Raw genomic sequence first — 22,831 nt, forward strand, 5'->3', positions numbered from 1 at the left:
TGTTCACATCAGGCTTCCATTGAAAATAAATACTTGGAAAGCCAATTTTACTGGAAACAGTGTGTAAAAAGAACTTTACTGCGTTATTGTATATACAGTGCCTACAAATAGTATTCAACCCCCTGCAGATTTAGCAGGTTTACACATTCGGAATTAACTTGGCATTGTGACATTTGGACTGTAGATCAGCCTGGAAGTGTGAAATGCACTGCAGCAAAAAAGAATGTTATTTCTTTTTTTATTTTTTTTTTTTTTTTAAATTGTGAAAAGTTTATTCAGAGGGTCATTTATTATTCAACCCCTCAAACCACAAGAATTCTGTTTGGTTCCCCTAAAGTATTAAGAAGTATTTCAGGCACAAAGAACAATGAGCTTCACATGTTTGGATTAATTATCTCTTTTTCCAGCCTTTTCTGACTAATTAAGACCCTCCCCAAACTTGTGAACAGCACTCATACTTGGTCAACATGGGAAAGACAAAGGAGCATTCCAAGGCCATCAGAGACAAGATCGTGGAGGGTCACAAGGCTGGCAAGGGGTACAAAACCCTTTCCAAGGAGTTGGGCCTACCTGTCTCCACTGTTGGGAGCATCATCCCGAAGTGGAAGGCTTATGGAACTACTGTTAGCCTTCCACGGCCTGGACAGCCTTTGAAAGTTTCCACCTGTGCCGAGGCCAGGCTTGTCCGAAGAGTCAAGGCTAAACCAAGGACAACAAGGAAGGAGCTCCAGGAAGATCTCATGGCAGTGGGGACATTGGTTTCAGTCAATACCATAAGTAACGTACTCCACCGCAATGGTCGCCGTTCCATACGAGCCCGTAAGGTACCTTTACTTTCTAAGCGTCATGTCAAGGCTCGTCTACAGTTTGCTCATGAGCACTTGGAGGACTCTGAGACAGACTGGTTCAAGGTTCTCTGGTCTGATGAGACCAAGATCGAGATCTTTGGTGCCAACCACACACGTGACGTTTGGAGACTGGATGGCACTGCATACGACCCCAAGAATACCATCCCTACAGTCAAGCATGGTGGTGGCAGCATCATGCTGTGGGGCTGTTTCTCAGCCAAGGGGCCTGGCCATCTGGTTCGCATCCATGGGAAGATGGATAGCACGGCCTACCTGGAGATTTTGGCCAAGAACCTCCGCTCCTCCATCAAGGATCTTAAGATGGGTCGTCATTTCATCTTCCAACAAGACAACGACCCAAAGCACACAGCCAAGAAAACCAAGGCCTGGTTCAAGAGGGAAAAAATCAAGGTGTTGCAGTGGCCTAGTCAGTCTCCTGACCTTAACCCAATTGAAAACTTGTGGAAGGAGCTCAAGATTAAAGTCCACATGAGACACCCAAAGAACCTAGATAACTTGGAGAAGATCTGCATGGAGGAGTGGGCCAAGATAACTCCAGAGACCTGTGCCAGCCTGATCAGGTCTTATAAAAGACGATTATTAGCTGTAACTGCAAACAAGGGTTATTCCACAAAATATTAAACCTAGGGGTTGAATAATAATTGACCCACACTTTTATGTTGAAAATTTATTAAAATTTAACTGAGCAACATAACTTGTTGGTTTGTAAGATTTATGCATCTGTTAATAAATCCTGCTCTTGTTTGACGTTTGCAGGCTCTAACTTATTTGCATCTTATCAAACCTGCTAAATCTGCAGGGGGTTGAATACTACTTGTAGGCACTGTATATCCCCTTTATTACCAGGTCTAAAAATACCATAAAGGGGTTCACATCCGTAATTTATTTAATTAAAAAAAAAAAAAACTAATTTTTTTTTTTGTTGTTTTTTTTATGAAGTATTTATATTTTATACGAAATAAACTACTCCATTAATTCCCCTGGTTATTATAGCTAAGCAGATTCATGATGCTTTTTTCTTTTTTTTTTTTTTTTTTTTAACATGTTTCTCTCTACTTTTGTTATATTTTTAAATCATAATTTTGTTCCTGAAGGGATCAATCATCCAAGATCTTTGGGATTTATTTTTTTTAATTTACTTTATTGATATAGTTTTTTTCCACTGCAACTGAAACATCTAAGAGAACTTTGGTTTGGTTCGGTCAGGATAAAACTACTCGCTACAGTAAGAGAAATCCCAGGCAGAGATGATCTGGATCTGCTAGGGCTAAGCACCTCTGCTTTACCAGAAATGATCCAGCAATAATTTGATCGCCAGGTCCTACAGAAGCATTAGTACTGCCATTGCAGAAGATATATATATACAGTAGTATAGATAAAAAATATCCCTTAATAAGAACCCACAAAGATTCAAATAAAAGGGAATAGTGACAAATTCATGATATAAAACATACATTTTATTTCTTCAGCGCTCTATTGGGAGACCCAGACGATTGGGGTATAGCTGCTGCCCTCTGGAGGCCACACAAAGCACTACACTAAAAAGTGCAAGGCCCCTCCCCCTCTGGCTATACCCCCCCGTGGTATCACGGGTTCTCCAGTTTTAGCTTTGTGTGCGAAGGAGGTCAGACATTCCATGCATAGCTCCACAGATTTTAGTCAGCAGTAGCTGCTGACTATTTCGGATGGAAGAAAAGAGGACACATATAGTGTCCCCAGCATGCTCCCTTCTCACCCCTGGATGGTGTTGTAAGGTTGAGGTACCTATTGCTGGTACGGAGGCTGGAGCCCACATGCTGTTTTCCTTCCACATCCCCCTGAGGGGCTCTGTGGAAGTGGGATCCTGCCGGCCTCAAAGCTCTGATGCCGGGCTCCATCCACAGACCCATTTGAACCTGCTGGATACGGAGCTGGGTACCGTTCAGGGACATGGCCCTGCACCATTACAGGTACTCTGTGTCCCCGTACACACAGGCACAGCACACTCCAGACTTGCTGGGTGTGCTAGTGCGCCGGGGACAGTAAAGGGTTACAGTCACTGCAGCTTTGCTGAGTGACTTTGTGTTTTGGGAACTACCGCGCCGGACGCTCCGGGAGCGGCGGCGCGGCTGGGACTTGTAGTTCGCCGGGGACTGGGCGCCGACCGCGCTTTTACGGCGGCGGCGCTTATAACTCCAGTCCCCGGCTTCTGCGGCCTAGTGCCGCTTCGTTCCCGCCCCCTCCCTGTCACTCAGGGAAGGGGACAGGCGCTGAGCAATCAGCAGCGCCGAGGGCTGGAGCCTTTTTACATGCTCCAGCCCTCTCACTGCACTCGGTCGGAGCCGGATTCCCGCTCTGCCTTGGGGGCACGCCCACGGCCCGCCCCTACTCACACGAGCTGGGGAAGAAGCCGGCAGCCATTACTGCAGCTCGGGGCACCAAGGCAGGACAGTGGAGATCATACACCCGCTTATAGGCGGGCGGTAAGAGGCACAATAGTGCTGACCACGATATAACTGCAGTGTATACATGTGTTGTTTTTAACTGCATAGGTCGCTATATGCCCGCTTGGGGAGCGACACATCAGCAGCAGGAAAGCAGGTGTGCTAAAGCACAGGCTTTCTAGGCTGCTTGTTTTGCACGACTGAGGTGTTCATTTGTGTTTACGCTGATATGCTATACATTGCACTGTACAGTCGCTAGTCTTAGCTATATTCTCCTGGAATGGCTAGACTACAGCAGCAGAAAACCAAGGGTGCTGGGGCACAGGTTTTTTTCTATGCTGCTTGTATTGCATGGGCTGCAGTGTGCATTTGTACTTGTGCTTGTATGCTATACATTGCACTGTATGGTCACTCTTCTGGGCTATATTCCCCTAGATGACCAGTCTACAGCGGCAGAAGAGCAGAGGTGCCAGGGCACAGGCTTCTATGCTGCTTGGATTGCATGTGCTGCAGTGTTCATTTGTACTTGTGCTTGTATGCTATACATTGCACTGTAGGGTCACTCTTCTGGGCTATATTCCCCTAGATGACTAGTATACAGCAGCAGAAGAGCAGGGGTGCCAGGGCACAGGCTTCTATGCTGCTTGTATTGCTTGTGCTGCAGTGGTCATTTGTACTTTATGCCTGTATGCTATACATTGCAATGTACGGTCACCAATCTTGGCTATATACTTCTAGATAGCTAGTCGGCAGCGGCAAAAAAGCAACACAGTTTTCAGTGCTGTTTTTACTACATGGGATGCGGTTCATGACACCGTCCCATTGTGTGCAACCTGTAGCACGTCGTCTGCCGGGGTCTCTAGCACTTCGTCTGCCAGGGCTCTACTAGTTGGGGCCAAAGAAACCTCCTGTCAACCCTGTCCATGGACAGGGACGGAGTAGTCATAATATAGAGACTTGCACCCATGGGCAATCTACTTGAACAAAATCTTCAGGGCTTTGATACTGACATCGCTCTCAATCCGGATACACCGGGTGGTAACGCCATACGGAATGATCCTATACCGTCCACCAATGGAAGGTTGGATCTTTCTCCCTCAGCTCCCCCAGTGGAGATAGGAGACGAACAGGAGAAGTGCCTTTTCAGTGTCTCACGCAGATATTGAGTATTTTTCTGGCCACGCTGACTTCAGAGAAGCAGTCCAGGAACACCACGCTTACCAGATAAGCGTCTTCTCCAAACGTTTTTAGGATACACGTTATCCCTTTTTTCCCCTGATGTGGTCAGCGCTGGACCCAGGGTCCAAAGGTGGATTCTCCAATCTCCAGGCTTGCATATAGAGCCATAGTTGCACTGGAGACGGGGCTTCACTTCAAGATGCCATTCACAGACAGATGGACTCTGGTTGAAATCTGTCTAGGAGGCTATCGGCGTGTCGGTTGCTCCGGCATCCACAGCCGTATTGGCAACCTAACCTTTTCTGCTGTTCTTGCGCAGCTGACCTTGAGCAGGGACATCTGTACCGCAGAGGCGTCCGTAACCCCGCAATGTCTGCACTGCGACTTACCCTGTTAATGCTGTCCTAAAAGTACAGTCGAGGTTTCGGTCCTTCCCAAGCTCCGGCAGGTCCCAATTGTCCTCGTGCAAAAGGGCTACAAAACCTCAGACGGGCTCAGATTCCGGCCGGGCTCAATCTCGCCCAAGGAAGGCAGTCGGAGGAACCGCTACCAAGGCGGTCTCCTCAGGACTCTCAGCTCTCTCTCTCTCTCTCCGCATCCGCGGTTGATGGCAGACTCCCCCGCCTTTGGCGCCATTTAGCTGCCACAGGTCACAGACCGGTGGGTGACGGACATTGTGCTCACGTGCACAGGACAGTGTTCTGTTCTCGTCCTCCGACTCCATTCTTCAGAACGGCCCCACCTCTCCACCGAGCAGATGCCCTGCTGCAGGCGGTGGACGCTCTAAGAGCAGAAGGAGTGGTGATCCCTGTCCCCCCTCAGGAACGAGGGCGAGGGTTTGTACTCCAATCTCTTTGTGGCTCCAAAAATGGACGGTTCCTTCCGTCCTGTTCTGGTTCGGAAACTGCTCAACGAGCATGCGAACGCCAGGCGGTTCCGGATGGGATCCCTCCGATCCGTCTTTGCCTCATTGTCTCGAGGAGACTTCCTTGCCTCAACAGACATCAAAGATGCCTATCTCCACGTGCCAATTGCTACGGAGCACCAACGTTTTCTACGTTTTGTGATAGGAGACGAACATCTTCTGTTCGTAGCTCTGCCATTCAGTCTGGCGACAGCCCCACGGGTGTTCATCAAGGTCATGGCAGCAGTGGTAGCAGTCTTGCACTCTCACGGACACCCGGTGATTCCGTACTTGGACGATCTACTCGTCAAAGCAACCTCCCTCGAGGCATGCCAACGCAGCCTGATTGTTAAGCTGGAGACTCTCCAGACTTTCGGGTGGTTCATCGATTTGGCAAGGTCAAATCTGTCTCCGACTCGATCACTAACGTATCTCGGCATGGAGTTTCATACTCTATCAGCCATAGTGAAGCTTCCGCTGAACCAGCAGCGTTCACTGCGGACAGAGGTGCAGTCTCTCCTTCAAGGCCAGTCGCACCCCTTAAGGCGCCTCATGCACTTCCTAAGGAAGATGGTGGCAGCCATCGAGGCAGTTCTCTTTGCGCAGTTTCATCTGCGCCAACGGCAATGGGACATTCTCCGCCAATGGGATGGGCAGTCAACCTCCCTGGACGGGAAGTCTCCCTTTCCCTAACGGCCGAGGACTCTCTGCAATAGTGGCTTATTCCCACCTCATTGCCATAGCCCCCATCCTGGGCAGTGGTCACGACAGATACGAGTCTGTCAGGGTGGGGAGCAGTTTGTCTCCGCCACATGGCTCAGGGGACGTGGACTCAGCAGGAGTCCACCCTTCAGTTCGATGGGCTGGAAATCGGGGCAGGGTATCTTACCCTATTAGCTTTCCCAAAGTGGCTAGAAGGGAGCAGATCCGAATCCAGTCGGACATCTCCACAGCGGTGGCATACATCAACCGCCAAGGAGGGACACGCAGTCAGCAGCCTTCCAGGAAGTCCGGCGAATCCTCATGTGGGTGGAGGACACAGCATCCACCATATCCGCAGTTCACATCCCGGGCGTAGAAAACTGGGAAGCAGGCTTCCTCAGTCGCCAGGGCATGGACGCGGGGGAATGGTCCCTTCACCCGGACGTGTTTCAGGAAATCTGTTGCCGCTGGGGGGGGGGGCCGGACGTCGACCTAATGGCGTCTCGGCACACCAACAAGGTCCCGGCATTTATGGCACGATCGCGCGATCACAGAGCTCTGGCGGCAGACGCCTTAGTGCAAGATTGGTCGCAGTTCCGGCTCACATATGTGTTTCCACTCTGGCACTCTTGCCCAGAGTACTGCGCAAAAATCAGATCCGATTGCAGCCGCGTCATACTCGTCGCACCAGACTGGCCGAGGAGATCGTGGTACCCGGATCTGTGGCATCTCACGGTCGGCCGACCGGGGTCACTACCAGACCGACCAGACTTACTGTCTCAAGGGCCGTTTTCTCCATCGGAATTCTGCGGCCCTGAACCTGACTGTGTGGCTTGTGTGTCCTGGATCCTAGCGTCTTCAGGATTATCCCAAGGGGTCGTTGCCACCATGAGACAGGCTAGGAAGCCCACGTCTGCTAAGATCTACCACAGAACGTGGAAGGTTTTCTTAATCTGGTGCTCTACTCAGGGAGTGTCTCCCTGGCCATTTGCATTGCCTATCTTTCTTTCCTTCCTACAATAGGAGTTAGAAAAGGGCTTTGTCGCTAGACTCCCTCAAAGGGCAAGTCTCAGCACTATCCGTGTTCTTTCAGAAGCGTCTACCACGTCTTTCTAAGGTGCGCACGTTCCCGCAGGGGGTTTGTCATATCGTACCCCCGTACAAGGGGCCGTTGGATCCATGGGATCTGAACAGGGTTCTAGTTGCTCTCCAGAAGCCGCCTTTCGAGCCTCTGAAGGAAGTTTCTTTTTCTCGCCTGTCACAGAAGGTGGCGTTTCTCGTTGCGATCACATCGCTTCGGCGAGTGTCTGAGCTGGCAGCTCTGTCATCCAAGGCTCCCTTCCTGGTGTTTTCACCAGGACAAGGTAGTGCTGCGCATCATTCCGGAGTTTCTCCCTAAGGTAGTATCCTCGTTTCATCTTAATCAGGATATCTCCTTACCGTCCTTTTGCACTCATCCGGTTCACCGGTATGAGAATGATTTACGTTTGCTAGATCTGGTGAGAGCACTCAGAATCTACATTTCACGCACGGCGCCCGTACGCCGTTCCGATGCCCTTGTCGCTGGTACGCGCAAGAGGTTGCAGGCTTCTAAAGCCACCCTGGCTCGATGGATCAAAGAACCAATTCTGGAAGCCTACCGTTTTGCAGGGCTTCCGGTTCTTTCAGGGCTGAAAGCCCATTCAACCAGAGCCGTGAGTGCGTCCTGGGCGCTACGACACCAGGCTTCGGCTCAACAGGTGTGCCAGGCAACTACCTGGTCGAGTCTGCACACTTTCACCAAACATTTTCAGGTGCATACCTATGCTTCGGCGGATGCCAGCTTAGGTAGAAGAGTCCTGCGGGCGGCAGTGACATCCCCGTAGGGGAGGGCTGTTTTGCAGCTCTAACATGAGGTATCTCTTTACCCACCCAGGGACAGCTTTTGGACGTCCCAATCGTCTGGGTCTCCCAATAGAGCGCTGAAGAAGAAGGGAATTTTGTTACTTACCGTAAATTCCTTTTCTTCTAGCTCTTATTGGGAGACCCAGCACCCGCCCTGTTGTCCTTCGGGATTTCTTGGTTGTTTGCGGGTACACATGTTGTTCATGTTGAACGGTTTTTCAGTTCTCCGACGTTATTCGGAGTTAATTTGTTTAAACCAGTTATTGGCTTCCTCCTTCTTGCTTTGGCACTAAAACTGGAGAACCCGTGATACCACGGGGGGGTATAGCCAGAGGGGGAGGGGCCTTGCACTTTTTAGTGTAGTGCTTTGTGTGGCCTCCAGAGGGCAGCAGCTATACCCCAATCGTCTGGGTCTCCCAATAAGAGCTAGAAGAAAAGGAATTTACGGTAAGTAACAAAATTCCCTTCTTATCTTTAAACCATTAAAAACATTATATACAAAATAAATATAAGGAATAAATACTGGACAGGATCAAGTTCCCAAATGTTAGCTGCGAGTTATCCGGTTATAAGGTGCCTAGTGCAGCTAACATTTGGGAACTTGATCCAGTCCAGTATTTATTCCTTATATTTATTATGTACATGATGTTTTTAATGGTTAAAAGATAAATAAAAATTATGTTTTAAATCATGAAATGTCAGTATTCCCTTTTATTTGAATCTTTGTGGGTTCTTATTAAGGTTTCTTTTTTATCTATATGAATGTATTATAGTGGCATTATACGGAATATTTTGATTTACGTATATCTACAGTTGTGCAGGGGTTAACCCGTTCACCCTCGAGGGATTTTTCGTTTTTTCCTCCCCTTCCAAGAGCCGTAACTTTTTCTATCAGTATAGCTATGTCAGGGCTTGTTTTTTGCTGGACAAATTGTACTTTTGAATTACATAATTCATTTTACCATATCAAGTACAGGAAAATGGGGGGAAAATTCCACATGCGGTGAAACTGCAAAAATAAAAAGTCCAATTCCACAATTTTTTTTTTTTTTTAAAGTGGTTTTATTTACCATGTTCACTATATGGTCAAACTGGCCTGGTAATATGATTTCCTAGGTCACTACGAGTTTGTAGATATCAAACGAACGTAAAGGTTTTTATTATTTAAGTGGTGAGAAAAATGTTTTCAGAAATTGGTAAAAAAAAAAATATTATGCTTTTATCGTTATTTTCTTAGACCCTTAACGTTCTCATTTTTTTGGGTTTTGGGGCTGTGTGACAGCTTATTTTTTTTGTGTCTTGAGCTGCCGTTTTTAATTATATCATATTTGGGTGATGTGATGTTTTGATTGCCTGTTATTGCATTTTATTAGTGTTGCGGCGACCAAAAACCAAACATAATTTTGTCATTTTGAATTTTTTGTTTTCTATTACGCTGTTTACCGTTCCGATTAATTTGTTTCATATTTTGATAGATTGGACATTTTTGATCGCTGTGATACCAAATATTTTCAATGGGGCAAAAAATTTATTTGAACTTTTTTTTTTTTTACTTGTTTTTACTAGTCCTCGTAGGCACCTTGTTGACGCCAGTACTGTCTGATCGCTTCTGCTGTTCAGAGCGATGCTCCAGCATTCCCCTGAACAGCAGAAATGCTGATCTCCTGTGAATGTCGGCACTCTGCCAGCTTTCACATGGACTTTGTCATGAAAGCCCCCCGTCTGGCATGACAACTCATCGACTTCTCTTGATTATCACCCGTGCCTGTTAGCTGCACATGTCGGCTGATCTCGCATCAAAGTCAGGGACACGACCAGTGACGTACAGGAACATCCTTTGTTGTGAAACCAAGAGCTGTAACTTTACGGCACTTGGTCCTAATGAGTTTAAAGTTGCACTCAAGTGATTTTAGTATTTTTAATTATTGTATTCATTCTGTAACCAGTACCCTAATACAGTTGAAACCACAGAGTTTACATACCCTATCTGAAAAGACTCATATGTATGTTTTCACTATCCGACATGAAAGCAGAATAAACCTTTCCTGTCTTAGGTCAATTAGGAACGAAAATCTATATATATAATTGCCTTATTCTGTCTGTCTGTCTGTCTTGCTCCAAAATTGTGTCCTTACGGTGACAAACAGCGGATTGGCCGCTGGGCTCGCCATGGCCCCTCCCCCCGCACGGATTGGCCGCTCGCCTCGGCTCCGCCCCCCGCACGGATTGACCATGTCCTTACGGTGAAAAACAGCGGATTGGCCGCTGGGCTTGCCATGGCCCCGCCCCCTGCACGGATTGGACGCTCGGCCTCACGTATTGGCCGCTCGGCTCCTCCCCCCGCACGGATTGGCCGCTCGCCTCGGCTCCGCCCCCCGCTAGGATTGGCCGCTCGCCCAGGCTCCGCCTCCCACACGGAATGGCCTCTCGCCCCGAGGTGAGCGCTTCAAGGTCCTGCAGCGGCAGAACACACACACATAAGAACAGACACACACACACACACACATCAGATCACACTCACTCACACACACCTCACACACATCTCAGATCGCATCCACGCACGCAGCGGCGGAACACACACACACACACACACGCACACACACATAAGAACAGACACGCACACATCAGATCACACTCACTCTCACACACACCTCACACACACATCAGATCGCATCCACACACTCACAACGTTCCGTGCTATCGCTTGCTTCTCGGCGGCGATCCTGTGCGTGTAGTGACCTTCCAGGACCTGCCGGAGGATCACATGGCCGGAAGCATGTGGTATCTCCGGATGTTGTGATTGTGTGGGCGCGTATGTACGATATCGTCAGTGTGTGCGTGTATGCGATCGGATGTGTGTGAGTGTGTTCTGATGTGTGTGTGTGAGTGTATGCGATCGGATCTGTGTCGGCAGAGGAGCACGGCGTGCAGCACAGCTGCTGGGACCGTCCACCGGTGGGCACAGGGACAAGTGGGGTGTGTGTGTGTGAGTGTATGCGATCAGATGTGTGCATGTATACTGTCTGATGTGTGACTGTGGAGCACGATGGGGGGTGCACAGCATGGGGGATGGAGCACGATGGGGGGTGCGCAGCATGGGGGATGGAGCACGATGGGGGGTGCGCAGCATGGGGGATGGAGCACGATGGGGGGTGCGCAGCATGGGGGATGGAGCACGATGGGGGGTGCGCAGCATGGGGGATGGAGCACGATGGGGAGTGCGCAGCATGGGGGGATGGAGCACGATGTGGAGTGCGCAGCATGGGGGATGGAGCACGATGGGGAGTGCGCAGCATGGGGGATGGAGCACGATGGGGAGTGCGCAGCATTGGGGATAGAGCACGATGGGGAGTGCGCAGCATTGGGGATAGAGCACGATGGGGAGTGCGCAGCATGGGGGATGGAGCACGATGGGGAATGCGCAGCATGGGGGATGGAGCACGATGGGGAATGCGCAGCATGGGGGATGGAGCACGATGGGGGTGCGCAGCATGGGGGGATGGAGCACGATGGGGAGTGCGCAGCATTGGGGATAGAGCACGATGGGGAGTGCGCAGCATGGGGGGATGGAGCACGATCGGGAATGCGCAGCATGGGGGATGGAGCACGATGGGGAATGCGCAGCATGGGGGATGGAGCACGATGGGGGTGCGCAGCATGGGGGGATGGAGCACGATGGGGGGGCACACCTCCCCCCAAAACACACACACAGACACACACACACCGCCACACACGCACTGCACAACACACCACACACACACTGGGAACCACAAACACTACCCTACACAGACACCCACACAGACAGACAACGCCGCACACACACAACACCGAACACACAAACACCGCGGCACACACAAATATACGCACATACCGCACAACACACACATTGCACAAAACATACCTCCCCCCAAAACACACACACACACCACACCCACACAAACCGCGCAACACACACACACGACGCTACAGACACACAGCGCTCCACAAACAACGCAACACACAAACACAGCTTTCACCCCCCGTCACACCCAGACAACACCCAGAACATGTACAGCGCCCTACACAAACACTTGGTAACTACACACAACATCATCTATATATATATATATATATATATATATATATATATATATATATATATATATAATCAAAAATCATAAATTAACTACGCAATACGTAAATTCTAGAATACCCGATGCGTAGAATCGGGCCACCTTCTAGTTATTAATATTTTCCAGACTGAGAGAGAGAGAGAATAATCTCTCATTCTGACATTTGGCAAATATAAATAATTTTGGTTCCTAATTGATCTAAAACGAAAAAGGTTTATTCTGATTTCATGTCAGATAGTGAGAAAACCATGCAGATGTGTCTTTTCAGATATTGTTTGTAAAGTTCTGGCTTCAACTGTATGTATAAGGCTAAGTTCACGCATTGCATTTTTTTTTTTTTTTTTATGCTGCATTTAATTAGCTGCTTTTTACAGTACCATCAAAAGCTATGACACCCCAGAAATTTCTTGCAAACAATTCTTTTTCCTGACTGAATTGGAAAACTGCTGTATCTTTTTTAAACTGCAGCATTTCAATTCTCTCAGGATTTTTGCAGCCTTTTTTCACTTTATAAAGCAATGTGGAGGTGCAAAAACATAACCATTTTTGATGACACACTAATCACAAAAAGTTGGAGATATTTGGTTTTCAGGTGAAATTTATAAAAATTGATCATGAAATTAGGGCATTTATGTAGAAGCATGCATGGTGATTTTCTCCTCTCAAACAATTTATTGAAACATAAGCCAATAACAATGGTGAGTGTACCCCCAAAAATGTCAATGTCTCAATAACGTGTCATGTGGCCTTGAGCATCAGTTACATCTTGACAATGACCTCTCCTGCTGTTCGCAAGAGGAGTTAGGCTACTTTCACACACCCGGCTTTTCGCCGGATTCGGCGCACTCCAGTTCAGTGTGATACAGTACAATGGCATTGCGACAACTTCCGGGTCACATGACAGCATGTTGACCGGAGCTTGTCGCGCTGCCATTGTACTGTTTCACACTGAACTGGAGTGCGCTGAATCCGTCGAAAAGCCGGATGTGTGAAACGTCCCTTATTGTCTTCTGAGGCATGGCATCCCACTCTTCTTGAAGGGCAGTCCTCATGTCATTGAAGTTTTGGGGTACAGAATTACAAGCCTCTACATGGCTACTCAGATGATCCCATAAGTTTTCTATGGGATTCAGGTCTGCACAAAAGTGCAGGCCACTTCATTTGAGGTACCTCAGTCTCCATCAGTCTCTTCTTAATGATGCGACCCCAATGAACTGGGGCACTGTCATCCATGAAGATAAAATTAGGCCTGTGTTGCTCATGCAGAGACACAATGACTGGATTAATGATGTTATTCAAGTATTAGGGGCTTGTCACTGAATCATTCAGACCCGCAACACACATCCGTTCTTTTCGTACGTTTGCGGTACGTATTTGCACGTACCGGAGAAACGGAGACCCATGTTATTCAATGGTAGATGGCACACACATGTAAAATCACACGGAACGTGTGTCCGTGTGGTAAGTACGTGTGTGCGCTTTTCTACACGGACGACATGTCCGTTTTTGTCCGGCAGCACGCAGGCACGGACTCGCTATAGTCTATGGGTCCGTGCCTGCACGGACCCCACACGGAGTATGTCTGTGTTCAGCACGTATCATCCGTGTTCGTTTTTCATCACAAAATCTGAAACACTTGTTACCAATCTATCAGATCAATTGAAAGCAAACAACACCAGGAGCTCATGATGAATGATTAAAATCATTAATTGGGTAAGAATGCGGGCCTTTAAAAACGGACGGCACACATACGTATTTTATGTCAATACGGACATTCCACACGCACACACGGCTCGCATACGCCATCACACGGATGCCATACGTGCCGGAGAAACGCGCCTAAAAAAACGGAAAATGGACCCGAAAAACGGACCGTAAGACACGTACATTTTTTTTGCGGAAGTGTGTTTTAGGCCTCACAAAGTGTAGGGCAGTTATGTATTGGCTAGACAAACCTGCCCACACTAATACGATCACCACCAAAAGCTCATCTGGTGACAACAGTGACTGAGGCATCGCGCTCTCCTTGACGTCTCAATCGTCATTGGTGCCATTGTTTTCACTCAGCATGAATCAACTTTCATCAGTAAACAGTACTGAGGCCCTTGGTCCTTCCTCCAGCAAGACAATGAAGTGTGTGTCTGGTGGTGTGGTCAGGTAACCCTGCAGGTCATCTAGCATCCAGACCACGCTGATGTAAATGGTTTTGAATGGTCTGACATGACAGTTGGGTGCCTCTCACCTTTCTTAAATGTCCCACTGGTTTTGTGGCACTCAACTTCCTGTTCCAAAGGGCATTGTTCCTAATGAAGTGGTCATCAGTGTGGGATGTGGCCAAAGGACGTCCACTGCTATGCTTTTGAGACTTTTCCAGTCTCTCTAGCTCTGTTAAAACCTGCTGATGACACTCTGTGACACTCAGAGCTCAGTGGCCACTTTCATTTGAGAACATCCTGCTTGAAGCCTTGCAATAGTGATGTACGCTAGGTGTTAGGTATCGTCTTGGTCTCATGATGTCAAAATATGAACTGCATAATGAGAGTGACTGTTTAAATAGCATTTCTAATTGAACCCTGGAATTTATTGGGTGATTCACGGACCAAACACCTAAACACCTGTTGTGAATTTTGACATTTAAGCTCCTTGTTAGAGAACAGCAAGTTGTGCAAAAAGTACTGGAACATTGAACATTGTGCATTCAAGAGTTTAGAGAAGGTCACATTGAGTTCACCTGAATAGGTCACAGTGCATTTTAGGATCATCCTGAAGTTTCACCTGAAAGACAAATACCTGAAATACAAATATCCATAACTTTTTGTGAGTAGTGTATAATCTGCACTCCAAAAAAGCAGCCAACCTGATTTTTGTAAGCAGCTTCATAACTGCCAAGATAGCAGATTTTACCTTCCGGAAAAAAAAAAAGCCAAAAAAATCAATGTGTGAATACAGCCTTTTTCTTTCAATTTTTTTCCCAACCTTATTAGTTGTTCCTTTCTATCTGAAAATTCATTGATTCCTTCTCTTGGTTTGGTTATGTGATCTCTTGGTAAGATCACAATATTAGTTGCCAAAACAGTCTATGATAACATTCTGCTGACTGTACTACAAAAGTACTCCACAAGGTATAAACAACAAACTCCTGTTAAAGTGGCTGATGACATTAGAAAGCTCCTGTCAATTAAAATGGAATGACATTTTAGCCTTGCTGACATATACATATTGACATTTCCTTTAGTATTTTTTAGTATTTTATTTAGTCTTGGAGACCTGCTTTAAAGGGAACCAATCACCAGGATATTCGTATATGACCTAAAGCCAATGCTATACTGGCACTATCAGACTGATTCTATACATACCTGTAGTGGTCAGCTCGGATGTGTAGGTTTTGAAATCCAAGAAAGTAAAGTTTATAAAATTAGGTGCTTCATGAGTGACAGCAGCTGAGGAGCAGATATTATATTCATAGTTGTCCCCTCCCTCTGTTAGAATTAGCATAAGTATTATACAAACGACTCACTTTGTCTTGCAGGACCTGTGTGAGGTCATACCCATGCGACCTGGTATCCAGCCAGCTTTGTTGGCTAAAGCCCAGCCCCTTCTGGTCACATGGGTATGACCTCACAAAGGTCCTGCAAGAGACAGTGAATCGTTTGTATAATACTTATGCTAATTCTAACAGAGGGAGGGGATAACTATGAATATATTATCTGCTCCTCACCTGCTGTCACTCATGAAGCACCTAATTTAATAAACTTTTACTTTTTTGGATTTCAAAATCCGAGCTGATCATTAAAGGTATGTATAGAATCAGCCTGATAGTGCCAGTATAGCACTGGCTTTAGCTTATATACGAAAATCCTGGTGATTTGGTTCCCTTTAAGCCTATGTATTAGGCTACTTTCACACATCCGGTTTTTGCTCTGCAGAAAAAACGTTTTTTTTTGCTGCCGGTTGCGGTTGTTTTTAGCATAGACTTACATTAGTGCCGTATTGTGCCGCATGGGCTTGCGTTCGGTCCGGTTTTTGCCGCATGCGGCAGATTTAGCCGATGCCGCGGCCGGATGGAATGTTGCCTGCAACGTTTTTTGCTCCGGCAAAAAAAACACATCACGCCGCATCCGGCTGCTGCAGCGCATTTTTCAATGCATGCCTATGGACGCCGGATGCTGCGCGATGCGGAAAAAAACGCATCCGGCCGCCGCATGTGGTTTCTTCCACTGCGCATGCTCAGTAGCGTGCCGCAACCGGAAAAAAACGGACGGACCGCATGTAAAAACTTATGCAAAGGATGCGGTGTTTTCACCGCATCCGTTGCATAGGTTTCACAGCCGGATTGAGCCGCACGGCTCAAACCGGATGTGTGAAAGTAGCCTTATTTTGTCACTTGGTTCTAGTGCTAGTATTGTGCCTGTTATTGGCTTATGCATGATTCTTTTGATTCTAGGTCATCAAGAAAACAACAATTTTTGTTCGGTGAATATAAACATTGGGCCTGGAGACTGTGAATGGTTTGTTGTCCCGGAGTCCTACTGGTGTGTAATGAATGAGTTTTGTGAAAAGTAAGTGGGGAGAAAAAAAAATACTATGTAAAGACACCAGCATAATATATTGAAATGTTAATATTAATAAAATATATACACTATATATATATTTTTCTGCTTAAATATCTAACTAAAAAGATTCGGGTTCTTAGGGTGAATCTCTCCAAGATTCCCTATTTTTTTTGTTGGCTCTCATCCAGAACTTGGATTAAGGGTTTCACTTTCAGGATATTTTCTTATTGGATTGAATGGATCTTTCTAATGCTAGTGAGGAATAAGCGCTTAACTGATGTATACAAACTTCTGCTCATACTAAAACATGATACGGTATAGCAAAAGTTGATCTATCTGATGGGCTTTGACCATTGCTCTTTTAGTGCTTGCTCCTACTTCCCACAGATTCTAAATGACAGTATATTGATCTTTCATTGCAGTCATTGTATCCTGAAGAAATATTATACTTTTGTCTCCACTTTGCAGAAATAATATCAATTTCCTTCTGGGATCATGGTGGCCAAATCTTGAAGACTTATTTGAAGCAAATGTCCCAGTATACAGATTCATTCAAAGACCCGGGGACTTGGTGTGGATAAACGCGGGCACGGTCCATTGGGTTCAGGCGATTGGCTGGTGTAACAACATTGCGTGGAATGTTGGGCCTTTAACAGGTATGCGGGCAGAGCGTGTGGGACATTTCACATTGGGATAATGTATAGGACTTTATAACATATCTGCACTATAAAAAGTATTCCTATAAAGTGTTTGTTTTTTTTCAATCTGCTGCCTTTTCAGCTTACCAGTATAAACTTGCTGTGGAGCGGTACGAATGGAACAAACTACAGTGCGTGAAATCAATAGTACCAATGGTTCACCTCTCCTGGAACATGGCAAGGAACATTAAAGTATCAGATCCAAAGCTCTTTGAGATGATAAAGTAAGTTGAACTGGTATAATGTAAAGTCTATTTTTTCATAGTTTTGCCACCTGTATCTTTTCACATCCCCATTGATTTTAAAGGGAATTTGCAACCACATATCAGGAGATAGATTTAAAATGCAAAACAGAAAAAGGAAATCTCAATTATTCTCTCATTTCAGTCTGAAGGAAAGTTTAAATTCAGGAGCTTTATTACAAAAAAATGTTCTGACTGTTTTAGTTATCTGTTTGCCTTTACAGAAATGTATGCAATTCATTCATCCGTCTCAAATTTTTGTAATAAATTTGCAGCATGTAAACCGCTTTACATATTTATTTTTCCCTGCAAACAAGGTTCTTCGCTCACATTATCTGTCTTAATGTTTTAATTTTTTTTCCTTCTCCTTACAGATATTGCCTACTGAGGACTCTAAAGCAATGCCAGGCACTTAGAGAAGCTCTTATTGCTGCGGGAAAGGAGATTATGTGGCACGGAAGATCAAAAGAGGAGCCTGCTCATTACTGCAGCCTCTGTGAGGTTAGTAAATATTGAAATACAACTTTTTTTTTTTTTTTTTACAGTATTAGTTGTATTAAATTGTTACTTTGTTTTAGTGGCTAATGGTAATTTGTGAGGGATTTTTTATGTCATTTTGTGTCTTTTTGCCATTCTAGGTGGAAGTCTTCAATCTGCTTTTTGTTACGAATGAAAGCAATTCTCGGAAGACATACATTGTTCATTGCCATGACTGCGCACGGAAAACTAGTTTAGACCTGGAAAACTTTGTGGTGCTAGAACAGTACAAAGTGGAGGAACTAATGCAAATATATGATTTGTTTACATTAGTAAGTATATATGTTCTTACACTACTGGGCTAACAAGCTGTGTAAGGATGAAAAAGCTGTGCAATTTTGCTAGAATATAATGCTATAATGAAAGTGAAACACATTGATATAAATTTCTGCTAATGGAAGTGTGTACTTTCTACATGAAGCTGAGCATGCTTTATACAGCACAGGTGCCTGCTGTATTTTACAGCAGTCACCCACGTTTGTAGGGGGTTGCCCTGTCTAAATCCACAAGTATGCAGTCACTCTGACTGCAGACTCAGGAATCTTCAGCTCACAAACTGTGCTGTGAGGATTCTCTGGTAGGCATACTCCTGGCCAGAATTCGACTAGATGAATGTAGCTTCGCTCAATGCAAGAGGTTGTTCAGTCATGTGAGTCCTGTGACCAGTCAGCACCGACTTCACTCTCCCGCTTGCCGCTCAATTCCTGTTAATTACTTATGTGTCTAAAGGTGGGAAGTGGGAATCCAGGGGTGATTGGGTGCAGGGTTCACGTGACTGAACAACCTCATATGAGCCCTGTGAATACGAGTGCCCACACCACTAAAACCTCATCAGCACCGGAAGTATTAGCATTGCATTGTTATTTTAAGGTTTTTGAGGTCAAACATGGGGAATAAGAAGGGGCTACCCTTGTAGTGGACAAACCATTTTCAAGGGAACCAACCAGGAGGACAGGTTCAACAGGAAGAGAATATGTGGGTCTGGTCTTGCTATCTATTCCTGCCCCTGTCTGCCTAACTGGCCTCCTCCCCCTGTCAACATCAGAGACGTTAATTCTGGCACAGGCTGACTAAGGCTAGTTTCAGACATCCGTATTTTCGCCGGATTGGTGGATCCGGCGCACTCCAGTACAGTGTATAGAGTACAACGGCAGCGTGACAAGCTCCGGTCACATGCTGTCATGTGACCGAAGCAAGTGACCCAGAAGTTGCCGCGCTGCCATTGTACTGTATCACACTATAGTGGAGTGCGCCGAATCCGCCAATCCGGCGAAAAGACTGATGTGTGAAACAGCTCTAAGGCAGGAATAGATGGCAAGACTCAACCCACATATTCCCTTCCTGTTGCACCTGTCATTCAATTAGAAGTGCATTGCTGGAACTTTACTTGCACATATTTCTGAAATTAAACATCTCATCTCTGAATAAAAGCTATGCTTACATTCAGCATCCTAGGGCCAGAATAGCACTGGCTTTACTTTATATATGAAAATCCTGCTGGTTGGTTCCCTTTAAGAAACTAATATAAAAAAAATAAATTTTTTTGTAATTGTAAATCAGAATGCAAATTCTAATTGAATATTTAAAATAAAAATATCAAAATCTTTAGACCATATGGTGAATGTTGAATTTCCAGAGTTTCTCTTTTTCGTCATATCGCCTGAGTCCAACCCACGAGGCAAAAAAAAAAAACAAAACAATCCCTCTTAATATCCTATCAACATAAAAAAAAAAAGTTATGGCTCATCGTTGTACAAGGACACAGGCTGCCTTGAAAATTGTATTGAAATATTTGCATCTGCATCTTTCTAATAATGAACCATTTCTTGTTTCTTCAGGCTCCTCCAATGCCTTCACCATCTTCTTGATGTTTTTCAAAGGACAGTAAATGAGAACATTTCTGATATTCAGGAAGCGACCCAGTTCTGTACCACTGTTTTTGTTTGTTTTTTCCCCTTCTACTTTTTTGTGTGTTTTTCCTCCATTCTTTTTGTTAGGTAGCTGTTCCATTAGGCTGCTGGCTGAAAGCTGCGTCTATGCAACCTTCCAAGTGCGGAGTGTCAACCAACTGGACAGGAGACGTGCTCCTACTCCAGGACTTTACTATAAAAATGCTGATCCAGCTGTTCATAAAAAGAAATTCATGTTTTGTATATATCTGACAAGACTGGCAACGTTATACAGACTACTGACTTGAAAATCACTTTAGTTCTCTTGCTTTATTTTTAATATTTTTTTTTTTGTTCACTTTTTATTGGGCTGAAAATGTTTCATTCGCATCCCTCATCCCTTCTCAGTTTAATTTTTATTAAGTACTAACTTAGCTGGTCGTCTTTGTAAGGTAGTTTAAATATTTTGCGTCTTTTGAACAATTTTTTTTTTCTTCTTTTTTTAATGTGAAAGATATTTTTTATTTTTTGCTTTCTTTAACCCAGTTTAAGTTTCTTTTTTTTCTGTCTTGTTTTGGAAGAAAAAAAGAAAAAAAAAAAAGAACCATGACGGTTACAATTTATGTTTCATATAAAGAAAATGAATAAAAAAAAAAATATATAAGAAAAAAATACAAAAAAAAACTAACAGCCAAGTCACAAAGATAAATGGGTTGCACATAGACTAAGGAATAAACTTCAGATTTGTGATTTTTGTTTCTAATCTTGATGTAAATTTACACTATTTATAAATACATATTTATTGCTTGAAGATATTTGTGAATGGAATGCTGTTATTTTTTTCCAGATTACCTGCCATTGAAATTTAAGGAGTTCTGTCATTTGAAACACTACTCCTGTTACATTTTCTATGTGTAAATAAAACTGCTTAGCATTGTACAGAAACTTTTATTAAAATTGTTTAATGTTTAAGGCGTTTTTGTTTGAATTTTACCAGAATCAATGTACAGTGCTTAGTCTTTTATTCATGTTCAGATCTACTTACATATATATTTATATATACACTTGTGTGTGTATATATGTAAATAAATATCAATTATTGTGTGGGAGGGAAACTACATTTTATATAAGGTCTATATCACTAGTAGATGAAAGTTGTCTACTGTAAGTATTGCTTACAAAACTTTTTTTTAAATATATAGTATGTGATCATGATCTGCAGTGTCCTTCAGATTTGTTTTTTTATGTTTAATGGTCAATGATGCAATAAAACAAAAATTATTTGTTAAGCTCTGCTATAAAATTTGAGATTGTTGTCCATTAAGTTAGAGGCCAGCTTTGTTTTCCTTGGCATGAATGTAAAAATGTGATGCTTCTACGTATACACGCAATTCAGAATGCTAACCTGTCTGACATTCCAAAGCCCGACATTAAAGCAGGTAAAGGTAACATATGGTGGACGGCTCAATAAAATAATACCTATATCCCAAAGAATCCCAAAGAAATTATTGTGTACTGACCTGGTACTAGAATTTATATTCCTAATTTTAAAGTGGATTTCTATGTATCACTCATAGTCTGAAGGAGTTATTGGGCGCCCACAGGTGCTACTAAGTCCTAGATTAGTGAGGGCAGATGTCTATGAGAACCCCCCCATCATTAATCTGCAAATGAGAGTAAATAAACATAGAAGCCCCAAAAATCCTTCACTTGAAATAAGACAAAAGAGCACCCTCTTTCACCACTTTATTAATCCCCAAACACTCCTGCAGGTCCGAAGTAATCCACATGAGGTCCCATGGCGATTCTGTTCTGCTACGTCTCTGTCCTGTCAGTGAGCATCATAGAGCATATGACTGCCTGCTGTGAGTGCAGACAGAGCCGCGCGATCAGAATGAACTCGGGTGAACCTCTGACGTTACAGTTGTGGGCCCTGCAGTACGGCATGTGTCATGGCAGTGACGTCACAGGTTCACCTCTGTGAGGGTCAGGCCGCGACTGAAGTGAGCAGCGCAATCAGCGGTGACGTCACTCAAATGAGTCCTCCATCTGCGGCTCACTTCAGTCGTGGCTTGATGTGCGGTCACAGGTGAAGGACTCGAGCTGTGACAGCAAATCACCTGAGTGACGTCATTGCTGATCACGCAGCTCACTTCAGTCACTCAGGTGATTTGCTGTCACGGGTGGAGGACTCCAGATGTGGCCGTGGCTAACCTGACTGAGTAACCGCTAACCGCGCATCTTCACTTCAGTGGCTTCGTGGAGCTCACAGTGGGCAGTCTTGTTCTATGGCGCTCACTATCATTGTGTAATTACCTGGTACTAGAATTTATATTCCTCATTTTAAAGTGGATTTCTATGTATCACTCATAGTCTGCATTAAACTTGACTGTCATTAATTGTAATATAAAAAAATAATGAAAAACAAAAGATTTTTCTTCGGCGCTCTATTGGGAGACCCAGACGATTGGGTGTATAGCACTGCCTCCGGAGGCCACACAAAGCAATTACACTAAAAAGTGTAAGGCCCCTCCCCTTCTGGCTATACACCCCCAGTGGGATCACTGGCTCACCAGTTTTCTGCTTTGTGCGAAGGAGGTCAGACATCCACGCATAGCTCCACTGTTTGTAGTCAGCAGTAGCTGCTGGCTATATCGGATGGAAGAAAAGAGGGCCCATATGGGGCCCCCAGCATGCTCCCTTCTCACCCGCGGTGGTGCTTGTAAGGTTGAGGTACCTATTGCTGGTACAGAGGCTGGAGCCCACATGCTGTTTTCCTTCCACATCCCCTGGAGGGCTCTGTGGAAGTGGGATCTTGCCGGCCCCCAAGCCCTGGGGC

General features: G+C 45.2%; 1 protein-coding gene across 5 annotated transcripts in view; it reads left to right on the forward strand.

Annotated features, from left to right (window-relative positions):
• The window catches only part of KDM6A (lysine demethylase 6A), a 209,778-nt gene extending 188,498 nt beyond the window's left edge, over window positions 1–21,280 (forward strand). For 4 of the 5 annotated variants that reach the window (XM_075335539.1, XM_075335541.1, XM_075335540.1 and 1 more), the window contains 6 exons: window positions 16,518–16,632; window positions 17,095–17,282; window positions 17,407–17,548; window positions 17,941–18,067; window positions 18,205–18,375; window positions 19,942–21,280. In XM_075335539.1, coding sequence (XP_075191654.1) covers window positions 16,518–16,632; window positions 17,095–17,282; window positions 17,407–17,548; window positions 17,941–18,067; window positions 18,205–18,375; window positions 19,942–19,971 — 773 coding nt within the window. In that variant the 3' untranslated portion in view covers window positions 19,972–21,280. The remainder of the gene's footprint in view (window positions 1–16,517; window positions 16,633–17,094; window positions 17,283–17,406; window positions 17,549–17,940; window positions 18,068–18,204; window positions 18,376–19,941) is intronic. The other variant, XM_075335543.1, reaches the window with a different exon arrangement.
• Window positions 21,281–22,831: the final 1,551 nt, after the last annotated feature.

The sequence above is a fragment of the Anomaloglossus baeobatrachus genome, chromosome 2, assembly GCF_048569485.1.
Source record: "Anomaloglossus baeobatrachus isolate aAnoBae1 chromosome 2, aAnoBae1.hap1, whole genome shotgun sequence".
Lineage (NCBI taxonomy): Eukaryota > Metazoa > Chordata > Amphibia > Anura > Aromobatidae > Anomaloglossus > Anomaloglossus baeobatrachus.